At 39.6% G+C, this 27,163-nt stretch overlaps 1 protein-coding gene across 7 annotated transcripts in view; it reads right to left on the reverse strand.

Annotated features, from left to right (window-relative positions):
- Positions 1–27,163, reverse strand: part of camta1a (calmodulin binding transcription activator 1a) — a 1,306,542-nt gene that overhangs the window by 267,377 nt on the left and 1,012,002 nt on the right. For all 7 annotated transcript variants that reach the window (XM_087980408.1, XM_087980405.1, XM_087980404.1 and 4 more), the window contains exon 5: positions 2,522–2,593. In XM_087980408.1, the coding sequence (XP_087836534.1) occupies positions 2,522–2,593 (72 nt within the window). The remainder of the gene's footprint in view (positions 1–2,521; positions 2,594–27,163) is intronic.

Genomic DNA, 27,163 nt, shown 5'->3' on the forward strand with positions numbered 1-27,163 from the left:
TTAGGGAATTGGCCACAGCTTGATTTTAACTTATGACGGGCTGTCTGCAGTTAAAATCAATCCAGCAGTTACATCATCTTCTGTGTAGCCTGAATTACTTCTCAAAAACTCTGGAACTGAAGCTAGCTGTAGTGATGGTGACCATAAAGCTATCATCCATTGTTATAAAAACCCATCTGGTTCATTAATGCTCTTTAAGGAAAGGAAGCTGCCATCCTTACTTGGTCTGCCATTGCATGCATCTCCAGATTCACTGAAATTTTGTTCGGTATTAACTGCCCATAACATAAGTCACTCAGTTCAATTGAAATTAACAAAGGATAACAAATGTTGATGGTGCTAGCCATGCTCACAGATCCTACGAAAGGATAAGAAAATATTCTTCCTCCCTACATCCTCACTGCATTGAGCTCAGGTCATGTTCTCTCCTCTGGTCTACCCTACCTTTGTCCTTGCACATTCCCAAGCTCCCTTTCTAGTGAAATTGCAATTAAAGGTCGGCAATCTGTGTGACCTTTTCTCCTGCCACATTCTGAGCTTTCTTCATTATTTCTGGCACGGGAGAAGCTAGTTCAATAACTAAAATAAGTGATCATCCTCAGCTGTGTGGCTGAGTACCAGGGTACTTACCCATTCGGCCAACAGAGATAAACCCTTTAAATGCAGAGTCTGTAAAATTGGTACCAGCACCTCAAGTATAGTCTTCTCCTCAAAGTCCCAATGAAACACAGCTTGAATTCAACTGATGACAAATCGATCTTCTGCATTTTCCTTTCTGCTTGCTTCCAGTTTCATAGAATTATGCAGTAACACAGTTTAGCTGGAGACCATTCGGCCCATCAAATCTGCCCTGACTCTTTCAAGGAGCAATCCGATTAATTTTACTATCTTGCTCTTTCCCTGTAGCTCTGGAATTCTTTTCTCTTTCAAGTATTTATTCAATTCCTTTTTGAAGGCTGTTTAAATCTCTTTCCATCACCTTATCAGATATGCATTCCAAATCTTAACTACTGGTTGTGCAAAGATAAAATACTGTGCCACCTCTGGTTCTTTTCCCAATTACCTTAAGTATGTGCCCTCCACCATTGCAATAAGTCCAGCCAAACCAAGAAATTATCACCATTATCCTCATGATGGTTTCCTATTGTTAAATACATCTCTAAGGCAGGCTGTGTTTTTGCATTTATTCTTATTGTGAGGCCATTTACTCTGCTAAATTATTTATTTCCTTTGTTTGTCTGCAGTTTGTATTATTTTATTGTTGCTGCACTCTCTGCTGCCTTCATTATTGATCATGTCCGTCCTGGTGGTGCCAAAAGGGCCTCATTATAAACTAGCTGATTTCATCTGAATTGATCTCCTCTGTGCAAATATTTGAAATGTATAGAATATGCCAGTGTAGCAGGGGAACCGCAGGCTGTCCTGGAGAAAGAGAAAGCCCTTTTATCCTCAAACAAGGCTTGGAAGCAGCACTGAGATAAAACAGTTAATAGCTGACTTGGGCTGTGAATTGTGCACTGCTTCCTAATACTTCAAAAGTCACACAGGAATGGAATCAAATCCCCAGTCCCAATAAATCAACACCTATAACAAAACACATTGAGGTCAGGCTTTCTGGGACGTTCTAAACTCAGCAAAGGTGGAAGGCAAGTGTCACTGGTACAGAGAAAGAGGGAAGTGAAGAGGAGGGCAGAAGAAGTTAGGTTAGGAGGGGTGAGGAATAGTCCAAGAGAGGAAAAGGTGAAATAAGGAGACACCAGGAGAAGAGGGAGTGGAAAGGAGTGGAGAAAGGAAAAGACGGGCAAGTGGAGGTGAGGCGAGAGAATACATGAGATGGAGGGGTGGGTGTAAAGATAGAAAGGGAGTAGACAGGAGGAGAAGAGGAGATGGGGAAAGGGGAGGGGAGGAAAGAGGGGAAGGGTGAGAAATAATAGTGGAGTAGAGAAGAAAGGAAGGTAAGGAGGATTGGAGTCCAGATACTTGGCATTGGTCTCCCAAAGGAAAATGTATCGCCAACACAAAACAAGTTCAAACTCAACAAAAAAGTAAAATACTAAAGATGCCAAAAATATGAAATAAAGACAAAAAAGCCAGAAAAAAGACACAGCCAGTCAGGTAACACCTTTGGAGAGAAATAGAATTAATGTTTTGGGCCAATTTACTTTTCAATGGACAAGAGGTCATCTTGACCTGAAACGTCAACTCTTTTTCTTCATGCTGCCTGAATTGCTGAGCTTTTTTTAGCGTTCTTTGTTTGTGGGTGAAAACTCAGGTTTGACAGGCAGACGAACTAATTAATGTACTTTCATTGGACAGAGGTCACCAGTATATAGTTGATCCACTAGATATAACAGGCAATTGCAAAACAGTGCATTAACAAGCTCTGATATAAATAAAGTGTAATAAGAAACATGACAATGGGAGACCACAGAGACACCCATCACATTGAATGCTGTACATGTTAGCTTTTCTATCAGTTATTTCTTATTGATTTATAAAATAATACCAAATTATTTCTTACCTGAAGAAGCCAATAGCACCTCCGATGGAAAGTGGGGATAATAGAGGAATGGACGTAGCAGCCATATAGACACTGTGAAGAAAAAATACAAATGACTGAGCTTTCCCGTGGTTAGATTCAATGCTGTGCTGTTACATATGTTTCTTCAAATGTTTGTCTCTTTTCTTTAAAGAGCTGATTTACACCAACTTCAACTGGAATGACTATTCTTTATGGGGTAATTTTGTGATGCATTCTTCCAGCAGGGAATTCTGTCTGAAGAGTTGTTACCCTATCTCTGATATGTGCTCCCTTGAGCCTGACCCCTTATCAGACACATGGGCTTGTGGGAGTACCCTTTATATATGAGACTTGAAACCACAGCATGATTGCAGTGTAAAAGAAGACCATTCAGCCCATCATTTTTGCTTTGGTTCTCCAAATCAGCAATTCAACTAGTGCCATATCTTTGCCTTTCCCTGCAAACCTGCATGATCATCCCTTTCAAAAAACAATCTAGTTCCCTTCAGAATGCTGTGAATGAGCCTGCTTCCACTACACTCACAGGCAATGCATTCAACATCCTAACCACCTCCCATGTGAAAACGATTCTCTCTGTTTTGCTTTTGCTTCTTTTGCCAATTGTTTAAATCTGTGCCCTCCCCTCAAAACTTATGTGAAAGATAAGTTTCTCCTGACCTACTCTGTCCAATCCTCTTTGAATGTTTCTTGTCAAATCTCCTCTCAGCCTTGACTTCTGCAAGGAAGAGAGTCCCAGCTTCTCCAAACTATCGTTCTATCTGGATTTTTTTTTAATCCCTGAAATCATTCTTTTGAATCTTTTCTGCATGGTCTCTGAGCCTTGCACATTCTTCCGAAAGAATTGGAGGTTGAATCATTGTCTTGTACAAGTTTAACATAATCTCCTTGTGGCCTTCACCCTTACTAATAAAGCTGAGGGTGTTATGTGCTCTGTGAAATTCTTTCTGAACCTGTTCTTCCACCTTTGACTTATGGCCTGGTGCAGGTCCAGAGGAGGTTCATGAGAATGATCCCAGGAATGAAAGACTTAACATATGAGGAACATTTGAGGACTCTGGACGAGACTCAATGGAATTTAGAAGGATCAGACGGGATCTAATTGAAACTTACAGAATACAGAACGGCCTGGACAGAGTGGACATTGGGAAAAATGCTTCTATTGGCAGGAAAGATGAGGACCCGAGGGCACAGCCTTAGCGTAAAGGGAAGATCTTTTAGAACGGTCATAAAGAGAAACTTCTTTAGCCAGAGAATGGTGAATCTATGGAATTCATTGCCACAGAAAGCTATGGAGGCCAGGTCATTGAGTATATTTAAAATAGATTTAGATAAATTCTTGATTGCCAAGGAGATGAAAAATTACAGGGAGAAAGCAGGAAAATGGGGTTGAGAAACATATCGGCTGATTGAATGGCAGAGCATACTCGATGGGCCGAATGGCCTAATTTCTGCTCCTATGTCTTATGGTCTTATGCACAGATAGAACCAAGTTTTTCTTCTCCTGCACTCGCTTTAGAACTATGCTCTTTATTTATATTGTTTCTGCACGATCTTTGTTCAAACATTATACCACATGGAACCTCATAGAATGATAGATCTTTCATTTCTCTGCCCATTTACCAACTTACTATTTTGAAGTTCAATACGTGCTTCAAGTTTGTATTGCTTCCTAGTTTTAAATTTTCTGCAAATTTTGAAACTATGCTCTGTATGCCAAAGATCACTGACTTCAGGGGCACTTTACAATAAACCATCCTCCAGCCCAAAAAGCAAACATTAAACACTGCTCCCTGTTTCCTGCCAGTAAGCTAAATTTATGTCTGAGAGCTATAAATTTGCTCACAAGTCTATTGTGCAACACTATCAAATGCCAGTTGGAAGTCTACATACATTACATCATCACCACTGTCCTCATCAAATCTCTTCTGTAGACTTACGTACCTACAAATCATGGATAGTCACTGGCAGGGTTTTTTGTCATATGGATCTTTCTTTTCCTAATTCAGGACAAACAAAATTGATTATGATGCTCAAGAGATACTTTAGCTAATGCACCAACAAGAAAGGAAGGAGGAGTGACTTCCAGAATCTAGATAAGAAATAGCAAATCAATGGAGTGAACTGAAGGAAATTAGGGACTCAGTAAGGAATCCATCCTTACAAGGGCCCATGTCTCATTTGACATGCACAGCCTACACACAACATTTCATAGATACTGCAACTTCTTAACACAGCTCTTAATGTTGATTCAATGAATGACAAATGAGATAGATTGTTTTCATAAATAATATTTTGGAATACAGCATGTGATAATTTTGAAGATGAGGAAGTGGTGGACATGGGCACAATTACAATTTTTAAAAGACATTTGGATAAGTACATGAATAGGAAAGGTTTGGAGGGATATGGGCCAGGAGCAGGCAGGAGGGACTAATTTAGTTTGGGATTATGTTTGGAACTGACTGGTTGGACTGAAGGGTCTGATTCTGTGCTGTGCGACTCTATGACATGCACTGAGTGTAACTTTCTTGGGAGGAATAGTTGAATTTGAAACTATGATTTCTACAGTTCTCTGGCTATAGGGTTTTCTTTGCCTCATGTTTGGGCCTATTGTAGACTAATAGCCAGAGACTGACTTGTGATTAGTCAACAATTCCATTATCATTGCATTGTGCAACTAGGAAGGTAATATAAGTTGAACCTGATGGACAAGTTATTTTTATTTGTCCTACAGTTTTGATGATGTTACTTGGGAAAAGGTGGTACATATTTCTGAAAACCTAACTGAGCTCTCCAGAGAGGCTGGCATTGAACTTAAGCCATGTTTTCATTCAGATGTAACAGATCAGTCCTGTTAAAGTAGAAGTACTAAGGTTTCAAAACTTGAGACACAAGTTATTCCTGAGATGAGGAAAGGAAATAAGCTTAATATTATATCTCCTGAAAAGACTTCTAAACACGGGTGGACATTTCTCTTTCATCAATGGGTATTCTTCAAAGACAAGTCAGTTTCTACAAGTGTTTCAGAAGTTGCAATGTATTCCTCTCACTTTCTTGCTGTCCTCCTGCAGTAACTATGTCTGTTCTTTGATTAGTTGGGCTTTTACAACAACCTCAGTTCATGGTCAATTTTATTCCATGAATTATCAGTTATTCAATTTAATTTCAAATTAGCTACAGTGGGATTTAAACAAGCAAATCATCACATAGAATTACAGTTCAGAAACAAGCTATTCAGCTTGACAGGTCTACACCAGTATTTATGATCCACAGGAGTCTCCTCCTGCCTTACTTTATCCTATCCTATTAACATACTTCACACCACTCAACAGTCCTCAGGATTATTAGACTGGTCACATTATCCCATGACATTAGATTCATATGAAGTATTACTATGTGGGTGAGATACCTAAAGGTAGCTGCCAGCTGTGAATCTGTTCCCATTATAGACCAGCAAACTGGAAATGGGAAAGTTGTACACTTGCAAAGAAATTAAATAAAAAGTTTACCCCTTTAAATCCAGAATATATTGGAAGTTATAATTCACTCTGAATGCTTTGAAACATAATATCTTATAGTTTAGGTACTGTCATTGTCAAAATAGGCAGATGATTATTGCCTACTGTACCATATCAGTGGACATCTTTCATTGCTGTCAGAATCTAACTTGTCTGTGTGTAACACCATGTTTCAGTCAGGTCACTCTAGGGCCTTTGTCAAAGCAACACACTTTGAAGGTTGTTCTGGACAAGTATTATTTCTTCAGAAGTATATTTGTTGCACAGAAAGAGACTAGAGGCAGAATCCTACAGCGCCTGGAATGATGTGAGTTATGGCAGGAAATGTGACAGAAATGTGTGAGAAGTCCAGGGAGGCCTATCTTGATATTTGGGAGCATCTTGCTGTATCTTTTAATGAAGCTGTGGATGTGAAAGCAAGAGTTGCTTCTTAAGGGGGTCATTACTTGTTAACAACCTTATTAACTGCACATCTTGCCTCATTAATATGCAGCTTTCTGTCCTATCACCTGCTGCGAGTAGACTAGATAACAAGAATTCTCAACTTGGAGTCAGAACTGGTACCTAGCAACTTCAGCTCACTACTTGCCCCAATGGACCGCCATGTTGGACATTGGGCACCAACATCTTAGGAAACCCGCCACAGGCTCTGGCCACATGCATCTCACATCTACTGACATTGGCATCTGACATACGCCAGCCTCTAAGAAACCTCATGACCCATCTCTGATCCACTTACACGGCACCTATGCCCTTCAACACTGCACCCTGAGATCAACTGACAACTAGCAGCATTTGACCAAGTACGATATCACAGAGCCCTGGCAACTGAAGTCAATTATGAATGAAGAGATAACTCTCTGTTAGTTGTATACATACTTGGCAAAAAGGAAAATGGTTGTGGTTGATGGAAGTCAATCATCTCAGTCCCAGGAAATCACAGTAGGAGTTCCTCAGGGCAATGCCCTTACCCAACCATTTTCAGCTGCTTCATCATTTATCTTTCTTCCATCGTAAAGACAGAAGTGGGGATGGCTGTTGATAACAGCACAAGGCTCTTCACCATTCCCAACCCCTCAAATACTCCCGCAATCAATGTCCATAAGCAGTAAGACGTACACAACATTCAGGCTTGGCCCTAATAAGTTGCAAGAAACAATTGCACCACAAAAGTGCCAAGAAGTAACCATCTTCTCCCCCACTATGATTATCCTAGGGCTTACCATTGATCTGAAACTGAACTGGACCAGCCATATAAATACTGTAGCGACAAGAACAAGACACAGGCTAGGAATTCTGCAGAAAGTACCTCATCTCCTTCTCCCCAAAGCTGTCCATCACTTACAAGGATGGAGTGCGATGGAATATTATTCACTTGTCTAGATAAGTACAGCTCCAACACCACTCAAGTAGCTTAACACTGTCCAGGCAAAGCAGTTCCCTTGAATGACACCCCATCCACTACCTTCACCATTCATTCTCTTCATCACTGACACACAGAGGCAGCGGTGTGTGCCATCTAAAAGATGCACTGCAGTACTTTACCAGAGTTCCTCCAACAGCACTTTCCAAATGTATGGTCTCCACAACTAAGCAGGACAAGGCAGGAGATATATGTGAATAGGTCAGGCAGCATCCAAGGAGCAGGAGAATCGATGTTTCGGGCATGAGCCCTTCTTCAGGAATGACTTTTTGACCTGGGGTGTGCAGTGAGAGAGGGACTCACTGAAATCCTTGTAGAGGGAGGAAGAGAGCTTCTTCAAGGAAGGCATCCTTGCAAGAGGATTCCGGTAGGTTAAAATCTTCTAGGAGAAAGTGAGGACTACAGATGCTGGAGATCAGAGTTGAAAGTGTGTTGCTGGAAAAGCACAGCAGGTCAGGCAGCATCCAAGGAGCAGGAGAATCGACGTTTCAGGCATGAGCCTTCTTCAGGAATGGCTCATTTTCAGCTCTGATCTCCAGCATCTGCAGTCCTCACTTTCTCCCAGATATATGTGAATAGCACCATCTACAAACTCTCTTCCAAACCACATTCTTTCCTGACTTGAAAGTATATTACCATTTCTTCACTGTCACTGGGGCAAAATCATGAAACTCTACTCTGAACAGCACTGCCACTATTTATGTGCACTTTACAGAATCTCTCACCACTGCTATGATACCTTTATCCCATCAACTGGACCTGGAATTGATTCTAATGAAAGTCACTGTTTGAACCACTAAGTCATTGAGTCTCCCTATCCCTACATTCTACAAACAATCAGACAAACAAACAATGTCAGCAGCTGAACTGTAACCCAAGAATAGGCAGAAGATCATAAGAAATATATAATTGCCCTTGTGAGAATATGGAGAGAAAGAATGAAGCTGACTTTAGGTGTTAGAAAAAGCTAAGAATGTTATGAGGCCAATAAAAGGGTGAAGCTTAAAAAGCTCCATTGAGGCTGGCCAGTAACTGGAGTAATGGGCACTTGAGCACTGGCTCACAAAGGCTCTGCATATTAATTAATTTTCAGCATGAAATGATGTGCTCTGAGCTGACAATGTTTGGGTCATTAATTTATGGCTACTGGATAACATTCTCGCCTTTGTCAGAAGATATTGTATTCAAGTCCCCATTCCAGAGAACTGAGCGGAAAACATAAGCTGTCATTCCCAGTTCCATATAAGGAAGGGAGTGCTATGTTATTTTGGAAGTTCCAATGTTCAGAGGAGAATTCAAACTGCATTTCATTAACTATAAAACGTTTTGCACCATTCTGAGATCATGAAAGGTGCTACATAAATGCAAGTTTTTCTTCTTCTATAACCACTGGATTACTGTATGAATGAAAATTAGGCTGAAGTGAGTAGAAAGAGAACCAGTGAATGAGCAAGTTGGTCAATAAGATACCAGTCAAGTTCATTGAGGCTGACAGTATGTCTGAAAGGCCCTCGTGAGGCACAGTGATAGGATCTCTACCACTATCCCTCAGCCTACCCTGGGTTCAAGTCCCACCTGCTTCAGATGCGTGTAACATCTCTGAAAAGGTCAATTAGAAAATATATCTCAGAGTCAATTTGACATATTTATGGGCAGAGTCAGAGAGAAGGAATCGAGGGAAATGATGAGAAGATGGGTTGGTAATGTCGAGGTGAATGTAAAAGAGAATGACCCTCATTGGATCTACTATGCCTCCTGACAATTCTCACCACTTCCATCACAGTTCAATGTTAAACCGTCCTGTTTTGGACACACAATTAATTTAGAATTAGTGTTTGTCAACCATGAGCATCCATCAAATCGTGTCATATTAGAAACCGTGAAGAGAAGAGACCATAGCCAGTGACTATGGAGACAGGCTTTAATTTCCTATCAATCACTGTCCACTGGTACCCTAGCTTTTTCCTGTTACTCATTTTTCATGTGAACTTTATTTGATTTCTCTTTATTTGACTTTTAGCCATTGATACAAGCAACTGTTTAACACAGGCCAAATTAATTAGGTTAAGAATTTAAAATTTATTGCATTTTCTTTCTGGGGAAAGCAGCAGGAAATATTTATTAATGAATAAGATTTAACAGGCTGCCTGATTAGCAGAGTAAGTGTGAAGTGGCTCCAAGTGTGACAGCTCGGCTGCTCTCTCAGATACCTGTGGTTTCTCGGCTCTTTCTGCTGGGAAATCCTACCACACTGGCAGCCAAATGGGGGTTGCCCCTGCCCAAAATCTGACAGACTCAAACACATCAGTGGGATGTTCACAAGGCCTTTGGTGCCACAGATCAATAAGGACCTAGATGTCACAATTGTTACTCTCAAAAAGGTAACACTCAGATAAAATTGCAGATCATAGTAACTTACAGAGTGACTGAAACAGGGCATTCAGTCCATTCCACCTGTGTCATCTTGTGGAAAGAACTGTCATGCTGAGTTCAAACCCCAGATTTTTGTCTTTGCAACTGTAAATTTTCATCCTCAACTATCTGTTCAACTCCTTTTTGAAATTATGTATGGAATCAGCTCTATCCCTTCAGGTACAGAATTCTAGATTCCTGACAACTCTGTGAAAAGATAGGGTCAGGCAGGTGCTGACAAAACCTAGCAATGCTATCTCACAGCCCACCTCAGTAGCATAGAGGCTGAGAGTAGCACATTTCCTACGTGCAATTGAGCGATAATGTTGTACTAACCAAGAATGCCCTATCAAGCAGTGCACAATATCTACCATACTATAGCACTATAGAGATATATTGTTAATTATAGGTTAGATGGTGTTGGGTTCAGATCCACTGCAGAACAGAGAGAATGATTTTAAACCAAGCCTCTATCTGCTTTCTTGGATGGATATAAAACATTCCATGCCACTATTTTGAAGAACAGCATGGGTGTTATCCCCAGTGCTTTAGCAAGTAAACATTCCTCAACCAACATCACAAATACTGATCATCTGGTAATTTATCTCATTGCAATGTATGGAACCCTGCTGTACACACATTGATTACAATGTAGGTGATTTCTTTCATCACAGCAGAGATTACAATTTAAAGGGATTAATTGGCTGTAAAGCATTATGGGACATCAGTGTATGAAAGATGCTACATAAATAAAAGCTTGGTCTTTCTTTTTATAGTTCATAGTACCCAGGTACAATACAAATAGAAGCAAAATGTGCAGATCCTGTAGGTCTGAAATACAGACAGGAAGTGCTGGAAAGCCTATAAAGTCATATTTGTTTCAAAACATTAACTACTTCTCTCTTCACAAAAGCTACTGGACGTGATGAATATTTCCAGCACTTTCTGATTTATCTTACAATATAAATTAAGTTATAGTACCTAGTTTTACTGCAAGTATAGGATTATAGCTTCTGGGTGCAATATAACTACAGGGTACAATAACAGGATAATATATAACCACACAGTTATGATTCCAAAGGAATTAAATCAAACATAATTTTACTGCCAAACAGCCATGTTGTACCAACCAAAACATTTAAGAAAGTATCTGATCAAATTCCTAATACACTATTAACTTGCAAGAAAGTTAAGGAATGAGGGAGATGAAGTGGGTTCTGTATGCTAGTCTAATTAACTGCGTAAGGGACATGTATAGTGTCTTCTTTTTGTACCATACTGATACACCCTAAGGTACAGTTCCACAGTTGTCGGCCACCATCTGGTCCCCAATTAATCTTTATGTATAAGACTAGAAACTGAGCGCCAAAAAATTACTTAACCATTGAGGTGACACAATTAAGCACAATCCCACCCTCTAGATGTACAGGCACTCTCCAGGACAGATCAGCCAATAGGGATATGGTAATTTTGGGAATCCTGTCTATGATTTTACACCTCCCCAGCTCAAGGGCACTATGGCATATAACAGGAGGCCAAGTGCTACCTCAGACATAAACAGTCAGTTCACCCTGCCTCAGTCTCTGTATGACTCTGTTCCACAAGAGGCAGTTGCCAGCTGAACCGAGAAGAAGCCTTCGTCTTATTGCCAACTTCTAGGAGAACCAGGTTAAATGGAACTTTATGTCGCAATGAATCTACCTCATGTAACAGGTTCTCTCAACAACACATGGCAATGTTTCACTTTGTTATATTATCCCATTCTATTCCAAATTTAATTATTTTAATAATGTTTAGCAGACTTAGGTTCAAAGGAAAAAAGGCACAAAGTGATTATGTTTCTGGTGTGTCATTCTGTCATATCACAGCATAACATCTTGTGGCATATGTCATATTAAAAAAAAGCACATCCTGTTCCCTGTCATGGTGTGATAACACATTAGGAGGCATCAAAAAATATCTGTACCTTATTTAAAACACATCCATTTGGCATAGATCAAAAATACTTTTATTACGATAACAATTACTGAAGCAATAGGTGCTCTGATATCGTCTCAAGTTACTCATACATTTATTACCAATTCAAAACAGTGCCAGTATGTCCATCAAATTTAACAAACATTAGCATAATGAAAAAAATTTTTGCGCTATTAGCAATGAAGTATTGCATTTTTATTAGGAATATTTTAGGCTTGAAATGTGGCAGTTAACTGCTGAAGGCCCAAAGCTTCTGGTGTTGATCAGTCCAAGGGCTGAAAACAGCAAGACAGAATGAGACAATTGGAAGGTTTATGATCATATGGCACCAAACTTGGATTTTACAAAGTCTGAATAATGTAGGGAAATCTCTGTCAGCTGATAGAAGGTCCTTGCATGCAACTTGTGTCAATGGGTAGCATGCTTGCCTCTGAATTAGAATATCTTGGGTTTAAGCTTCACTCAGATTTGACATGTTTATGATTTCTTTCACATTACAGTGCATTCCTTTACATTTTTATTTGTGAGATGAGGATGAGGTCTACCAACAACAATACCTTTTCTGAGACTGAGGCTTGTGTAGTTTAGTAGGACACAATCTTTACTTTGTATCTAATTTGTTCTGTACTTTCCAGGGACTAATGTGGCCCCAAGCTGCACAACCATGTGGAAAGTTACTGCACAGCACAGGCAGGTCTGCCTCTTGTGACATGACTGTGCCTTTAAGAGAAATTCTGTGCTGTTTTTCTTGCAGAAAGGGTTGCCACAGTGGTGACTGAATGTGTAGTTTAGACAGGCAGTTGTTAAACAGCTTTTGAGTTCTCCCTGGGTGTTTTTTTAAACAATGAGACAAAATAATCATGCGTGGGTGTGGTCAGGGCTTACACAGACCCAGGAAGGTTTTTAGTTTTGCTTTTAGTAAGGAGAAGATTGCTGCTGGGTGCTGAGCTAAAGCTTTGAATCCTGGCTGCTGGAGTGAAGTCTTAGGCAGTGAGGTTTCTTCTCAAAATTCAAAAGGGGCAGATTTTGTTTTCTTTCTTCTGCACTGGAGAGAGGCAGCATGTGAGAACCATAACTGTTTTTCAATTGCATGGTTGCCAAAGGATGTGTTTGTGGGATGCTGTCGATATTGGTACAGTTGATGGCAAGTGGCTAAATAATACACTATCATGTTAAGTACCTCAGTAGTGTTAAAGTTATGCCAATTCGTCTTTTATTTGTATTTTAACTGTGTGGTAAGAATAAACTTTATTTGATTAAAACCTAATGGTGGACCAATTGACTTCTGTCTGGAACACAGTAACTTACACTTGTCTCAAAATAAATATAAAAGTTCGGGTTTAGGCTATCTCCTTACAATACTTTTTGCGGGGGTTGGTCTGGTCCATAACACTAACTGTGCAAAAAAAAATCAAATGGTGTAGGTACTTAAATATGTTACTTGTGAACTACAAAAGTAGAGGTACATTCTTAGTAATTGTTTGATAGGTCAGTTTAGGGGAAGCTTCATTCTAAGAACATAAAAAATCAGAAAAGAAGCAGTATATTTGGCAGCTCAGTTTAATACTACCATTCGATAAAATTATGGCTTATGTTCTACCACAGCTATGTGTCAAATATCTGCACTATCCTCAAATCTCCTGATTTCTTTCATGCCCAAAAAAATCTCTGACTTGAATATGTTCAACGACTGAGCATTGATAGCTTGTGGTCGAGAATTCCACTGTTGTAACAATGAAGAAATTACTCCTCTTTGTGGTCCTAAAAGGAAGCTTTGCTCTGCAGCTAACTAGTGCTGTACTTGCCCTGGGAATGTTAGCAGAAAGAGATTTACTCTGTCCCTAACCTTGACTGCTTGATGCTGACGTCAGGTGCTGAAAATAGAAAGTGTTCCATTCCCAGCATTAACATCGCTAACCTTGATGAGCACAAATTTCACACAAAAAGAAGTCGTAAAAAACCCATGCAAGTGGTGCCAGAAGCATGCAGCTCGACAGGTCTGCAAGTCAAGCAGAAATTGAGAGCGTTGCAATTTTAATATTTAATACTCTCCATGAGAGCCAGCTTGGGCAGTACAGAACTCTCTTTTCAGATCACAAATCTCCAGACATGGGCTAAGTTTGCATATTTTGATTTTTCAGGGAATTCCTATTAACCAAAGCAAGGGATTTTTCACTTACTGCTATGACCATGAAGTTGCTGTGAGGAGTAACAATTCATTCTTGTTTTTCCTTCCATTATCTCAGTTATTTCCCCTCCCAAACTAGGAATTAAAACAGCAAACATTTTTAAAGTGTATTTTGATGGTTTCTCCCAAAGCTCAAAATAGGCTGAAGTGGTTCAGTGCTCCTGCTGTGATGTTAAAATTTTATTTGATGCTTGAAGTAAACATTCATGGTTTAATTATAGAACAATGGATACCTGGGTGTGAGAAACAGACTAGAAGCTAATCAAGGGAGTTAGAAAATTTATATATAGAATAATGGAAAACTGGAAAATGTTACGAGCCATAATCAACTTGAGGGGTTTATATATAAAATAACGGATAGGTAGGCGTGAGCTACAAGTTGGTCGGATGATTCATGTACAGTATGGCAAACAAAGATTGTACAGCATGGCCTCAATAAAACAGAAGACATTCAGATTTTAATTCAACCTATACAATTCTGTATGGCACAAGAAAGATAACAACACCAGGCATGCAGTGGTCACACAGCATACACCCGTCAATTCTTCTTCTAAGAACTGAATGGCATTTCTAATTCAGGCTGTTATCAGATGAATCTATTATTCATCTAAGAGATGAGGTTCTATTAATTTGGCCCCCAAACACAGTTCAATTCCAATCTCAGAACTACACCTTTCCCATTCTATCCATGTGGCATTTTTCAATCCTATACCAGTCACCCTGTGGCCTCTTTCACTGAGTCTCAGTGCCCCATTCAACTGCTATGTTCTGTGAGATGGAGATTTCTCTCCATCCTTCCCTGTGTACTATTGAACCATTGCCCATTCAGTGACTCAGAATTCCGCTCAATCTGATTGTCTCATTCATCTTGGGCAATGAAAACCCAGTGTCAATATAGACATTTCAAGGAACATCTGAAGGAATTCAAATCAATTCTGCCACAAGTGCTGCAGTCAAAAGGCATCAAAAGAAGCTGACATTGATTTCTCTCTCTCTCCACTCCTACACTGAACTCATTTGTTAAACCAATCTTAAACCACTTCCAGAATCATTTCAAAAGAATGACTTGAATTTGTATCTGCCTGAGGTATTTATTGCTAAACCTTAATCTGATTATTTTACATTTTCAATAGGCAAGCCATCACAAAGCTTTAATCAATAGTAACACCTTGAAGAGAAAAGGAAAAGCTGAAAATGGAGACAAAATGAATGCATAGTACAAAGCACAGTCTATAGAGTGATTTAATGCTTATGTACGTGATGTGAATATTATGGAAATGTGCTTCCCCTAGCAGTTCTTCTGTGGTATCAAGGATGTGTCCATTACACCAATTGATGAGAAGTGTATTGAATTATGAAAGAAACTCAAAGATTACGATTACAAAAATGCCTTTCTCGACTTTAGGACATCCCAAAGCGCTTTACAATCAATGGAGTACCTTTTCTTTTTAAATGTTTAGTCACTATTGTAATGTAAGAAATGATAATAATAAGGGAAAGTAAAACAATTCTAAGGGGATACCAAAACATGAAAATATTTTGCATTTGGAGTTCTGTGCTCTATTCTGGGAAGCACAATTCAGGAAGGATGTGTTGCTCTTGGAAACACGCAGCCAAAATTTGCTAAAATGATACGAGGATTTAAAAGGGTTAAATTATGAGGTCAAATGACACAGAAGATTATGGACTGACTTAATTGAGGTATAGAAAATGACTTAGGGAGGTGAATGGGTAGAAAGAGTGAAATGCTTTATTTCCTGTAATGAAAAGAATCGAGGAGAAGGGGTCTTAACTTTAAAATTAGAGCTAGACCACTCAAGGGGTGTTTCAGGAAGCACAACACAAACTATTGCCAATTGAAAATTTCAAAGCTGAAATCAATTGAATTTGGTTAGGCATAGGTATGAAAAGATACTAATTCACACTGGAAGAAGGAATAAGGTACAGATCAGGCATGATCTAATTTAATGGCAGAACAGGTTCAACAGGCTGGCTAGTCTTCTCCTCTTCCTATCTCTAAAATGGAAACTTCCTAAAACTGTCATACCTACTTCTCACATCATATTCATCATCACAATTTCCCACATTGGGTTTTGTTTATAATGCATTGATAATATCCTCAAACAAATAATCAGCTATGGCATCTGAGATTTGCTCTTAGAGGTATACTGTACTGATCACTTATATAAATAAGTTAGGTAAGTTATATAACTAAGAAAAAGCAAATAAATTGATGAACTGTACAGAGCAGCAAACAGCATAACCAGGTGGGTGCGCTAAATTTAAATGTGAACAAAAAGACTTGCATTTATACAATGTCTTTCACAACCTCAATATGTCCCAATGCACTTCCCAGCCAGTCAAGTACTTTCAAAGTACATTCACGGTTGTAATATAAAATATGTGGCACAGCAAGATCTTAAAAGGAGCAACATGATAATACCAAATAATCTGTTTTTAATAAATATAGGCCAGGCTACTTGAAAGAAATGCCTTGCTTGTCTTCAAAACAGAATACAAAATGGGATCATTTATGTTCTCCTGAGAGGACAGATGTGACCTTGGTTTAACATCTCAATCTTGCAGACAGTATAGGAATTGGGCAAAGGGTCTGAATGATGTTGTCCAACATTGAGATAAGTGAATATCAGGTTGTTTTATGGGGAAATATGTCTTTTTAATCTGATTTGCCCACAGCAATATATTCCGGACCCCACACCCTCATTGCTAAGACCAACATAAAAGAGACAGCCAGAAGATTTCAGGTGAAAGGCTATTAAGTATAACTGGTGCCTCCAAATCAATGTCTCATGCCATCAGACATCTGAAATACATCAAATATTTGAACAACAACAGAAGTCTCTTAGAACATTTGGGTTTGAAAAAGATTTGAATTCATACATAATTGAACAGTTATCATCAGACTCCATTACTTTCCATTGAACAGGTACATTAATCTTTGATTTTTGTTTTTCTGATTTAATAAATATTTTAAAACTTTACATTTGCTCTCCTTGGTCAAAAATCTCTATATCCCATCCTATCTGAGTCAATTAACTCTGCTGGTATCCCTCTCACCTCCAAGTTAAAATGGATTCCAAGAAAGGCTTCAATGTATTAACATAGGCTGACAGTACCAGGCAATGATGAGAGACTGTACATTGTTGAAGGTCTTATCCCTCAGATGAGATGGTAAGCAGACCCTCAGATGTTCATCCTCTCAGGTGAATGTAAATGGAGAAATCAGCCTCATTGCTGCAGCCAATTGTAGAACTGGGTAACAAGTACCATGGATTTCGAGAGCTCCATCAAAGTGGTTAGAACAAGAACTCTCTAGCGCAGAGAATAGAGATGAGCACAGATACACTTCAGGCAAACCTAGATAATTAGATGAGGGAGAAAAAAATAGAAGCATATGATGATAGGCCATAATAAATAGGGAACATAAACATCTACACAGACATGTTGGGTTGAATCACCTGCTTTTGGGTTGGAAATTCTTACTCTGTGATTCGACAACATCTGAGATGTTGTGAGATCTCTGCACCGCTTCTAATCTGGCAACTTGCCCCTTCCTGATTTTTCTTGTTCCACAATTTGTAGTCATCCTTTCAGCTGCCTGCTCCCCAATCAGTGGAATTTCATCCCTAAACCTTTCCATCTCTCTTTCTCTCAACTCAATTAAGATGTTCCTTAAAACCTGACTCATCAACCAAGCTTTTGGCCACCTGTCCCAAACAAAGATTAGTACAGCACCGAAAGCATTGGGCACATCAAATCTATGTTGTTTCTTTCAAAGAGCAATCAAGTTAGTCGCACTCTCACCAGCTCTTTCCTTCTATCTGCATAAGTGCTCGTGTCCAATTTTGTTTGATCTATCCTCCTGTGAAATGCCTTGGGCCATTTTACTACATTCAAGATGTTGCATAAATGGGAGTCTACAGTCAGTAGTTATGAAGAATCAAATGAAATTATGAGTTAAACAAGCTTACTCATGAGAAGTATTCTGTCCAGCTCTTTTTAAAAAGTTGATAAAATTCTTCTTTTGCACTACATTTCAGCCCTGAAAGATAAATGACAGATGTGCCAATAGAGTATTGGGAAAGTGATTCAGGTGAATCACTTCCCCCTTCATGTTAGTACACTGAATACATTGTACCATTCTTTACTACCTTGCCTTAGTGATTATCCTTTATATTTTGGCTGAAGTGTTATTTCCATGTAGACAAAGTAACAGTGCTAAACTGCCTCCTAGCCTAGTCCAATGTCAACACTGTCCCCTCTACATTTTTTAGAAATTTACTAGACATGCATTAGGTGTAAACTGGTCAATTCTGATCAACTACTACCAAGAGACACAAACATTGTCTTCACTGGCACATAAACAAAATCAATGAAAGATTGGCATTTCTATTGCACTTTTCACCATCTTACAATGAACATTTGTAATGTAGTTCAGGCTGTAAATGTAGGGATAAACAGGATGGGATTTAACGTCCCTCTTCAAACTGACTCAAGTTTCTCAGCACTGACCAACTGAGCCATTGTGGGTGACTGGGGTGTGCACCATACATGTTAATATTAAGGTTTGCATTACATAAACCTCTGATCTCATCGGTCTGAAAATTCTCAAAGCGAATTCACATACAATTGCTTATTTTGAATAGCTGCCACGATTGTTATGTCGGGAAATTCAGCAGCCAACCTACATACAGCAAGGTTATGGTTATAGCTATAAACTGAATGACTAGTCCATGTAATTTTGGTGATGGTTGAGAAAAGAATATAGGCCAGGAAGTGCCTATTCTCCGTAAGATCTTTAAACTCCGTCTTACAAACAGCTGGGATTTGGATTCAGGGTTACACCTCTCTTAATTTAGAACTCTCTCAATACCAAATGTGAAAGTATTCAACTGAAGTAACCCAGGAACAGATATTGAAGCCATAACCTTCTGGCTGAGGGGTCAGACTGATCCAAACTGACACTGTTCCTTTGGTGTGTAAATTTAAAGTGGTGAGGGGAAAGAAGGTGAGGGAGCGAGAGAGAGCGAGAGAGCTAATATGATCAGTTATTTTTGATCTCCTTTCCTCCAAATTCTCTATCATGTTCTTAAATCCCTACATGGCTTCATCCGTCTGTTCAGTTCTCCAAATTTATCCTCTTGTGCATCCGTGAATCATTTCCCATTGGACCTTAAGTTGTCTCGGCCATATGCTCTGGAATGTTTGCACGCTGCCTCTTCAAATACTTGTTAAAGACTACCCTTTATTATTGAGCTTCTGGTCTTCTGTCCTAATATTTCCTGATACTTCAGTGCCAAACTTAATCTGACAATCACTTCTGCAAAGTGCTTTGGGAGGGTCTACTCTACAATAGGTGCAATACAAGTGTGAGCTGTTGATCTTTTCATTCTGGTGACACCATGGATGAAGGGACTGTGTGTGTGCTTTTATGTATGATTGTGAACTGCCAAGGGCATCTATTATTTTGTTGTAATCGGGGATTGAAACAAAAGAACAAATCATCACCCTGACCAAAACAAAATGACTACGGTGGAGGCACTTTGCAGCACTCCACCATTTAATGACCACACCACAGGCTGTTGCTCCTGATGGAAAGAAAATGTAGCACAGTGACCTTGACCAGGCCATTGGCACTGCACTGCTGTCAAGTACAAGAGACAGATCTGTGCAGAGAGATGCAGTCAGCCATTTGAGGCCTAGCAATCAAGACAAATAAGAAGCAAAGTCAGGCATGGAGGAATGAGCGGTTGTGTCCTGCTGGCCTGCTCTGTGATCACCTGTGAGTCGGAGCATGAAGTACAATTGATTTCCATTCAGAGAAAGTTCAATTTACTGGAACAAAGAGAAGGTCTGTTTCTATCAGGCTGTTTTAAACAGGAATTCCTCTCTGATGTTATTGATGCCAGCAGGGATAGACTGCAATGAAATTATACACTTCAAATAGCTACTTTCCAGTACTTCACTGGATATCTTCTCTGTTTTTGAACGTGGACTTCACTAAATCATGGAACGCCTGAAGTGATTAACATAGATGTATTTAGAAAAGGAAGAAAATAATAGAAATTCAAGTCAGGTGAAAAGAAGCTGATGTGAAAAATAAACACTGGCATTAACTGTCAGTTTGAATGGGCTGTTTCCATACTTTACATTTGATACCATTTTAGCTGTGCCATCTCAAGGGTACACCTTTGTTTCATGTTTCTGGTGATAAATGATTGGCTGTCTCTATATATTGAGCCTTCAATGCAATTTTAACTTAAATGGCAGGTGAGAAATCCATGGAATTAGGCAAAAATACAAATATCACACTCCTCCCAACAGGGACAATTTTAAGCTATTTTCCAATTTTTAAACTAATGGCATTGACTGCAATGTTGGTCTTATTCACCATTGAAGTTAATGAGCAATGTTGGGCAGGGAAAAAATCAGAGTTTCAGCTGACTCCATTTGTTTCCCACCGGTGAATCAGGTTAAAATTGAGTATCAGCCCAGGGTGGGACAGGGCGCTTAGATTAAAATTTGAATTCAACCTTTTTGGAGTGAAATCAGAAAACACCTTGGCACACAAATTTTGGTAGAAATTTGGAACTTCTGTCGCTAACCATTGTCCTCATCCTTTGCTGTTTTTATCTTGAAATGCCAACTTCCCTTTCCAGATATCTCCTGAAAGAGATACAACTCCAGAAGCATGTAGCTAAACAAGAAGGACTCTGTCAAACATTTCTCAACGAAAGACAGCCCACACAATATGAACAGATGGGAGCCAAAATTCTGACTTCCCAATGGTGAGTTGAGATGCAATCAGTGGCATATTTGTGGTGTGTTGGTCCTTATGTCAACCCTACTCACGGGTCAAAGTGCCATACCCATTAGTTTAAAAACATTTAAATTATGTTCTACCAACATGATAATGTCAGTGATGCAAGACAATCTCATAATACCCAGTTCATGTTTGTAGTTTTGTGCATTTGTATCTGAGGTCAGCAGTATTTCTTGTTGAGCTCTGTGATACTGTATATGAGAGGGATTCAGCTTGCATGGAGGCTCAGGGCTGGCGTGGCTGAGTCATTGCTGAGAATTGTGTTCAATGGGTTTGGGGGCATGTAAGATTAGGGGAGGGATCCTAATGGGGATGACAGGTCATTTGGGGCACAGAGAAATGGAAGAAGCATCTGGGTGTGGTGGGAGAGATTGGTAAAAATAGTCAGTCAAGGAAAAGAAAATGAACGGCCTAAAGGACAGTGAAAGTACTGTCAATATGTGGATCATCTCAGGGTAATGGCTGAGAGTGTACAGGATTTCAGTTCACCTACAACATTTCAATTATTTTCATTGAGAGTCATCTCAGAATATGGATAGAAAGGATGACTGCAGTGATTCAGGAAGGCAGTTCACCAGCACTCAAGGGTAACTAGGGATAGACAATAAATACTGGCCAGCCAGCAAAGTCCACATCCCACGAGTGAATAAAACATGTTCTAGTAGTCAACCCAATGGTGACAGAACATTGGACACTAATGTGAGCATTTAATAAAGAATGAATGCAACGTAACGCAAAAACATATTGTAATTCCTTCCATGACAAAGAAATGTCCCCAACTTCCATAACCATTAATTTGTGCCAACCATGAAGCATTCCAGTACATTTACCTCTCTGATTAAACTAGTTTCAACAAGTAATGATGATGCAAACATAAATAAAATGTAAGCAATGTAATGTGAGATATTTGCAATTACATTTAAAATTTGGAAAATATATGTGCTATATTTGTCTCTCAATAAGTCTCCTGCTATGGCAAGGAAGTTGGACAGGAAAGTAGTGGCCATGATAAAGAGCCTCTCAGTCCAGGAAACCCTTTTATGAACCTGAACCTGCTGCATTGTCATCTAATGGCAGGTTTTGCCACTGAAAACCTCTCCACATTGTGCAATTGCATGTGTCTCCAATGCACAACACAACACTTTAAATTTTAATTGTAACATACAGATGAACATATGTGTTAGTAGCAGCAGTACACCATTCAATCCCTTGAAATTGCCCCTGCACTCATTAAGACTGCAGCTGATCTGATTTCTCCACATTCCCATCTAACTAAGATAATTTTGCGCCTTATAAAACCCGAAAGATTTCGCTTCACAGATGCTGCCAGACCTGCTGAGCTTTTCCAGCAACTTCTGTTTGTCTTTCTGATTTTTCATCCTTTCACTTGCCAAGAATCTATCTTTCTCTGCGTTAAATTGGATGGAAACCTGCAAAAAGCAAGCGCGTGGAAATGGAGTCCATTTTCTGCTCGTCCATCAGGAATGGTGTGCCAAGCATGAAGGTTTGTCTATTGCATCCAAACCAGTTTGACACATCATTAAAAAAGATGGTGACACTCAGTGGATTTCCCTTTCTATACTGGATATGGTCTCAGCTTCGTACAGCAATGAGGACTCAAGTACCCTTAAACTCAATTAAGGCTGACAGAGCCTCAAATACTTTGTGATCCGTAACAGCTAAAGGCCAAAAAAGACTATTTCTGCCATCAGTCCCTGTGTACTGAATTAAAATGACAGGACACTGATGCAAAAATGGTGTTCAACCTAACGGTGCCTTCCGAGGAACTGAAACTCTGCTATCTAATAACGACAATCAATCAACAAGGAAAAGAAAATAGAACTCAAGGAACTAAGAAAACTGCTGTGGGGCTTAACTTTCCTTAACTATTTTCTTGATGAATCATCCAGTCAGTTCCCATTGAAAATGGAAAGAGAACAGCTGATCTCTACTCCGCAGCAGACTGTTTTACCTTCTGACAAAAAGATGCTTTCTATTTGAGTTTCCAGACTGTTGTAAATTCTTGGCTTAATTTCCTCTACAGATTTTTGGCTCGCTCTGCTCCAGACCCTTCATTCAGCTCAAATTCAGTAGTTTCTGAATTGATCTACATTCTGTGCTTTACTCGTTTCACAACTGTTTGATGCAAATGAATGTCCAAGGCCTTTAGTGCTAAACCGAGATTATAAATGATACATTAATCTATTTCCTAACAGCTTCAATCCACAGCACAAAACAGTTCCCCCAATTTGATTACAAAAGCAACAGCCATAATTAGGGCAGCTAATGTGCTGAGATAGATAAATTTCTGTTCAGCAAACATATTAAGGAATTAGGACCAAAGGCAGATATTTGGACATAGGCCACAAATCAGCCATAATCTCACTGAATGGCGGAACAGACTGGAGAGGTTGAATGAACTAGGAGAAAGTGAGGACTGTAGATGCTGGAGATCAGATTCAATTTTTCTCTTCCCACCCCAGCAGCATTCCGTAGAGACCATTCCCTCCGTGACTCCCTCGTCAGATCCATGACTCCCCACCAACCCACACCCCACTCCCCACTCCTGGCACCTTCCCCTGCCACTGCAGGAAGTGCAAAACCTGCACCCACATCACTCCCCTCACCTCCGTCCAAGGCCCCAAAGAGCCTTCCACATCCGACAGAAATGTACCTGTACATCCACCAGCGTCATCTACTGTATCCATTGCATCCGATGTAGTCTCCTTGACATCGGGGAGAGAGGACGCCTATTTGCATTTCAGAAAACATCTCTGGGACACCCGCACCAACTAACCCCACTGCCCTGTGGTTGAACACTTCAATTCCCCCTCCCATTCTGCCAAGGACATGCAAGTTCTGGGCCTCGTCCATCGCCAAATCCTTACCACCGAATGCCTCACATTCCGCCTTGGGACCCTGCCACCACACGGGATCAATGTGAGTTTCACCAGTTACCTCATTTTCCTCCCCCCACATTATCCCAGTCCCAAGCCTCCAACTCAGCACCGGCCTCCTGACCTGTCCATCATCTTTCCTATCTATCCCTCCACCCTCCTCTCTGACCTATTACCTTCTCCCTCACCTAGCTCAGCTAGCTTCCACACAACCCCACCCCCCTCCCATTTATCTCTCAGTTCACCACCGCCCCCCCCCCCCCCCCCCCCCCCCAGCCCACAAGCCCCATTCCTGATGAAGGGCTTATGCCCAAAACGTCGATTCTCCTGCTCCTTGGATGTTGCCTTTTCCAGCACCACACTCTGGACTCAAGGGGTTGAATGGCCTACCCCTGTTCCTGTGTTCATATGACAGCTAATGTGCGTTCTGGAAACAGGACTGGTGCAATTTTTGGGTTTCTAAGGAATCCAGCACAAGTGCAGAACAAATTGGAGCAGATGAAGAACACACACCTGCTCCACCATTCAATGGCTGATCACTGGACATCAACTCCATCTTTTCACCCCACTCCCCATATCTATTGATTCCCTGAGAGATGAAAGACTTGTAAATCCTGGCTTACATACAGCCAATATCTAGAGACACTAAATATAAGATAATTACTAAAAAACTAAACAAAAAAAGGAATTCAGAAGAAATTTCTTTACTTCAAAAGTGGTTAGAATTAAAGAGAAAATAGGTCTGTTCTGCTGAAAGCTAAACCAATAAGACACAAACAAAACATGGCTGGGTGAGGATAGAGATTTAAGATAAATGGAGTATAAGAGTCATATTCTGAAATTATTGAACTCAATATTGAGTCCTCAAGGCTGTAAAGTGCCTAAATGGAAAATAGGTGCTGTTCTTTTAGCTTACATTAAGCTTCATTGGAACACTGTAACAAGTCAAAGACAGAAATGTTAGCTTGAGAGCAAGGTGGTTTATTGAAAATAGTAAGCAACTGGAAGATCCAGATCATTCTGACCAATAGAGGTGGAGGTGTTCCACAAAGTAGACAGATTGTCTGTATTTGGTCTCCCTTATGTAAAGGAGATTGTGTTATGAGCATTTTCCCTTTTGGCATTTTACAGCAGTTATGGCTACTGAGGTCCACAGCTTCGGAATATGACCCCGTACTCCATTTTTCTTGCAACACCATTGTTCCTGAACATCTCTTGTTTGTGTTTTGTTGATTTTGCTCTCTGCAAAGCAGATCCATTTTCTGCTTTCGCACCTAACATTTCCATCTATTTTACATAATTACCTCTCCTTTACCACATATTCTTTATTACTGGCTTTGTCTTTCATGTTGGCTATCCTCATCATGTTACACTTGCTCTTTCTCCCCCTTTGTCACTAGCATAAAACTGCTATTTTCTAACTCCTTTCAGTTTTGAAGAGTCATACTGAACTTGAAGCATTAACTCAGTTTCTCCACAGGTGCAGCCTGTCCTGAGGTTTTCCAACACTTTCTGTTTTAATTTCATATTTCCAGCATCTGCATTATTTTGGATTTATTTAAATGCTTTATATTTAATATTGCTTGGATGGGTTTAAGTTTTGAAGAATTGTGGAAAATGGATTTATTACAAGTTGTTTGGAAATACTTGGATTGGTTTCTTTCAAAGAGGTTTTTGAAAGTTAACTGTGAAAATTGAATATCTTTCTAACAAGGCCTACTGTAAATCACATGACTCGTCATAACTGCTTGCTTTGTAATAGACCCTTATTGGGGCTATTTTGAACAGAGACTGGCTTGGTGAGGCATTTTTAAAATCTGGTTCAATTGGAGAGAGTCTTGCTAAGAACAAGCTGAGTTGGAGGAAAGCTTACTAAGAACAAGCTGGAAGAAAGTGAGGCCTGCAGATGCTGGAGATCAGAGTCGAAGAGTGTGGAGCTGGAAAAGCACAGCAGGTCAGGCAGCATTCGAAGTGCAGGAGAATCAATGTTTATGGCTGTAAATTGTTTAAATGGAAACATTTGTACTTCTATCTTACTAACCATATATGTTAATCAATTATTGCATCTTTATTTAATGTATTTTGTTTTGACAATAACTCCATAATTTTATTTATGAAGTAATGTGGTGGATAGATTTTGTTGTTTAAAACCTGATACAGATTAAGGTGTATTGGCAGTTTGCAACTAGGAACATTATTTTTTATTTTTTGTTGTGACTCATGGAGTTGTGGGACTAGAGTGATAGTGCACACCTCTTTCCTCAGTTGTATCAATGAAAAATCATCTTTCCATGAGGACCTAGCCCAATTTCTTAAGATCTGATTTACACTTTCCAAGTAAGATTGTTGATTCAAAGTTACTCTTGTCTTATTCATCTTTATTTCAAACCCTATGGTCTTGGGAGGCTGATTTCTAATCTTAAATTCCCTTTCATTTTATCTGTCACACATCACTAAAATTTCATAGAACCATCACACAGAAAATAATCAATATGCATCATAAAGATGCCTGCCAGCTCTCTTTGTGATACCATTGTTTAGTCTACTTTAAGCTAAAGCCATCTACTTTCAGAAAGACAGACCTAACTGAGAAATACCATAATTTCACTACATCATTAATGCACAAACACATTTGTTTAATGGCTATAGCTTTCTTTCAATATCACCTGCATCTTTAGATGGTTTCAAAAATACTGTGCTTTGAAACATTTCACTCTGCAAAACTACAGCTTTTATATCAGTTGATTTACATTCTCAGGAGTATGTTGCTAAAAGAGCTGAGAAGATCGTCAAGATCACTTTTCTTACAGTAGGGGAATCTATTCTAACACCTTGATAGCCATATTTCTCTTCAAAACCACAAGCTACAAGGCTGGCTTTAGTCTTATATGTCCTATCAAGAAGAAATATTATCCACCAGTATAATAAGGCTAGCTGTCTGGTATCTAATTTTATAACCAAATTCTTTCCAATTCTCCAACTCTATGTTTAACATCCTTTATCAACTTAGATCTTAATTTTCTTGTAGCCATTAAAACATCTCAATCATGTGGACTTCTACTATTAGTTCCATAGTTTTCTTTGCCAAAATATGACCTCTACTCACCCTCCTTTCTCATTCTGGAATACTCGTTTTACAAGATCTTTTCTACCTATGATCACAACTCCTTTTTCAAGTTTGCAGTCCTTCCCTGAGGCTATGAACACATCCAGGTCCACTTACAGAACCTGTACTGTGCTTTCCACATCTTTACTGCATTTTGCCAATCCATGGACCTTGTATCCAGTCCCTCATTTTGTCAATGCTTATATTTGATGGTGGCTTCCCCTGTTCTCCAATTATGGTGACATTCCTCCATTCA

Source organism: Chiloscyllium plagiosum, unplaced genomic scaffold (assembly GCF_037043375.1).
Source record: "Chiloscyllium plagiosum isolate Xiang-an unplaced genomic scaffold, Cpla_swu_hap1 HiC_scaffold_37, whole genome shotgun sequence".
In the NCBI taxonomy this organism is placed as follows: domain Eukaryota; kingdom Metazoa; phylum Chordata; class Chondrichthyes; order Orectolobiformes; family Hemiscylliidae; genus Chiloscyllium; species Chiloscyllium plagiosum.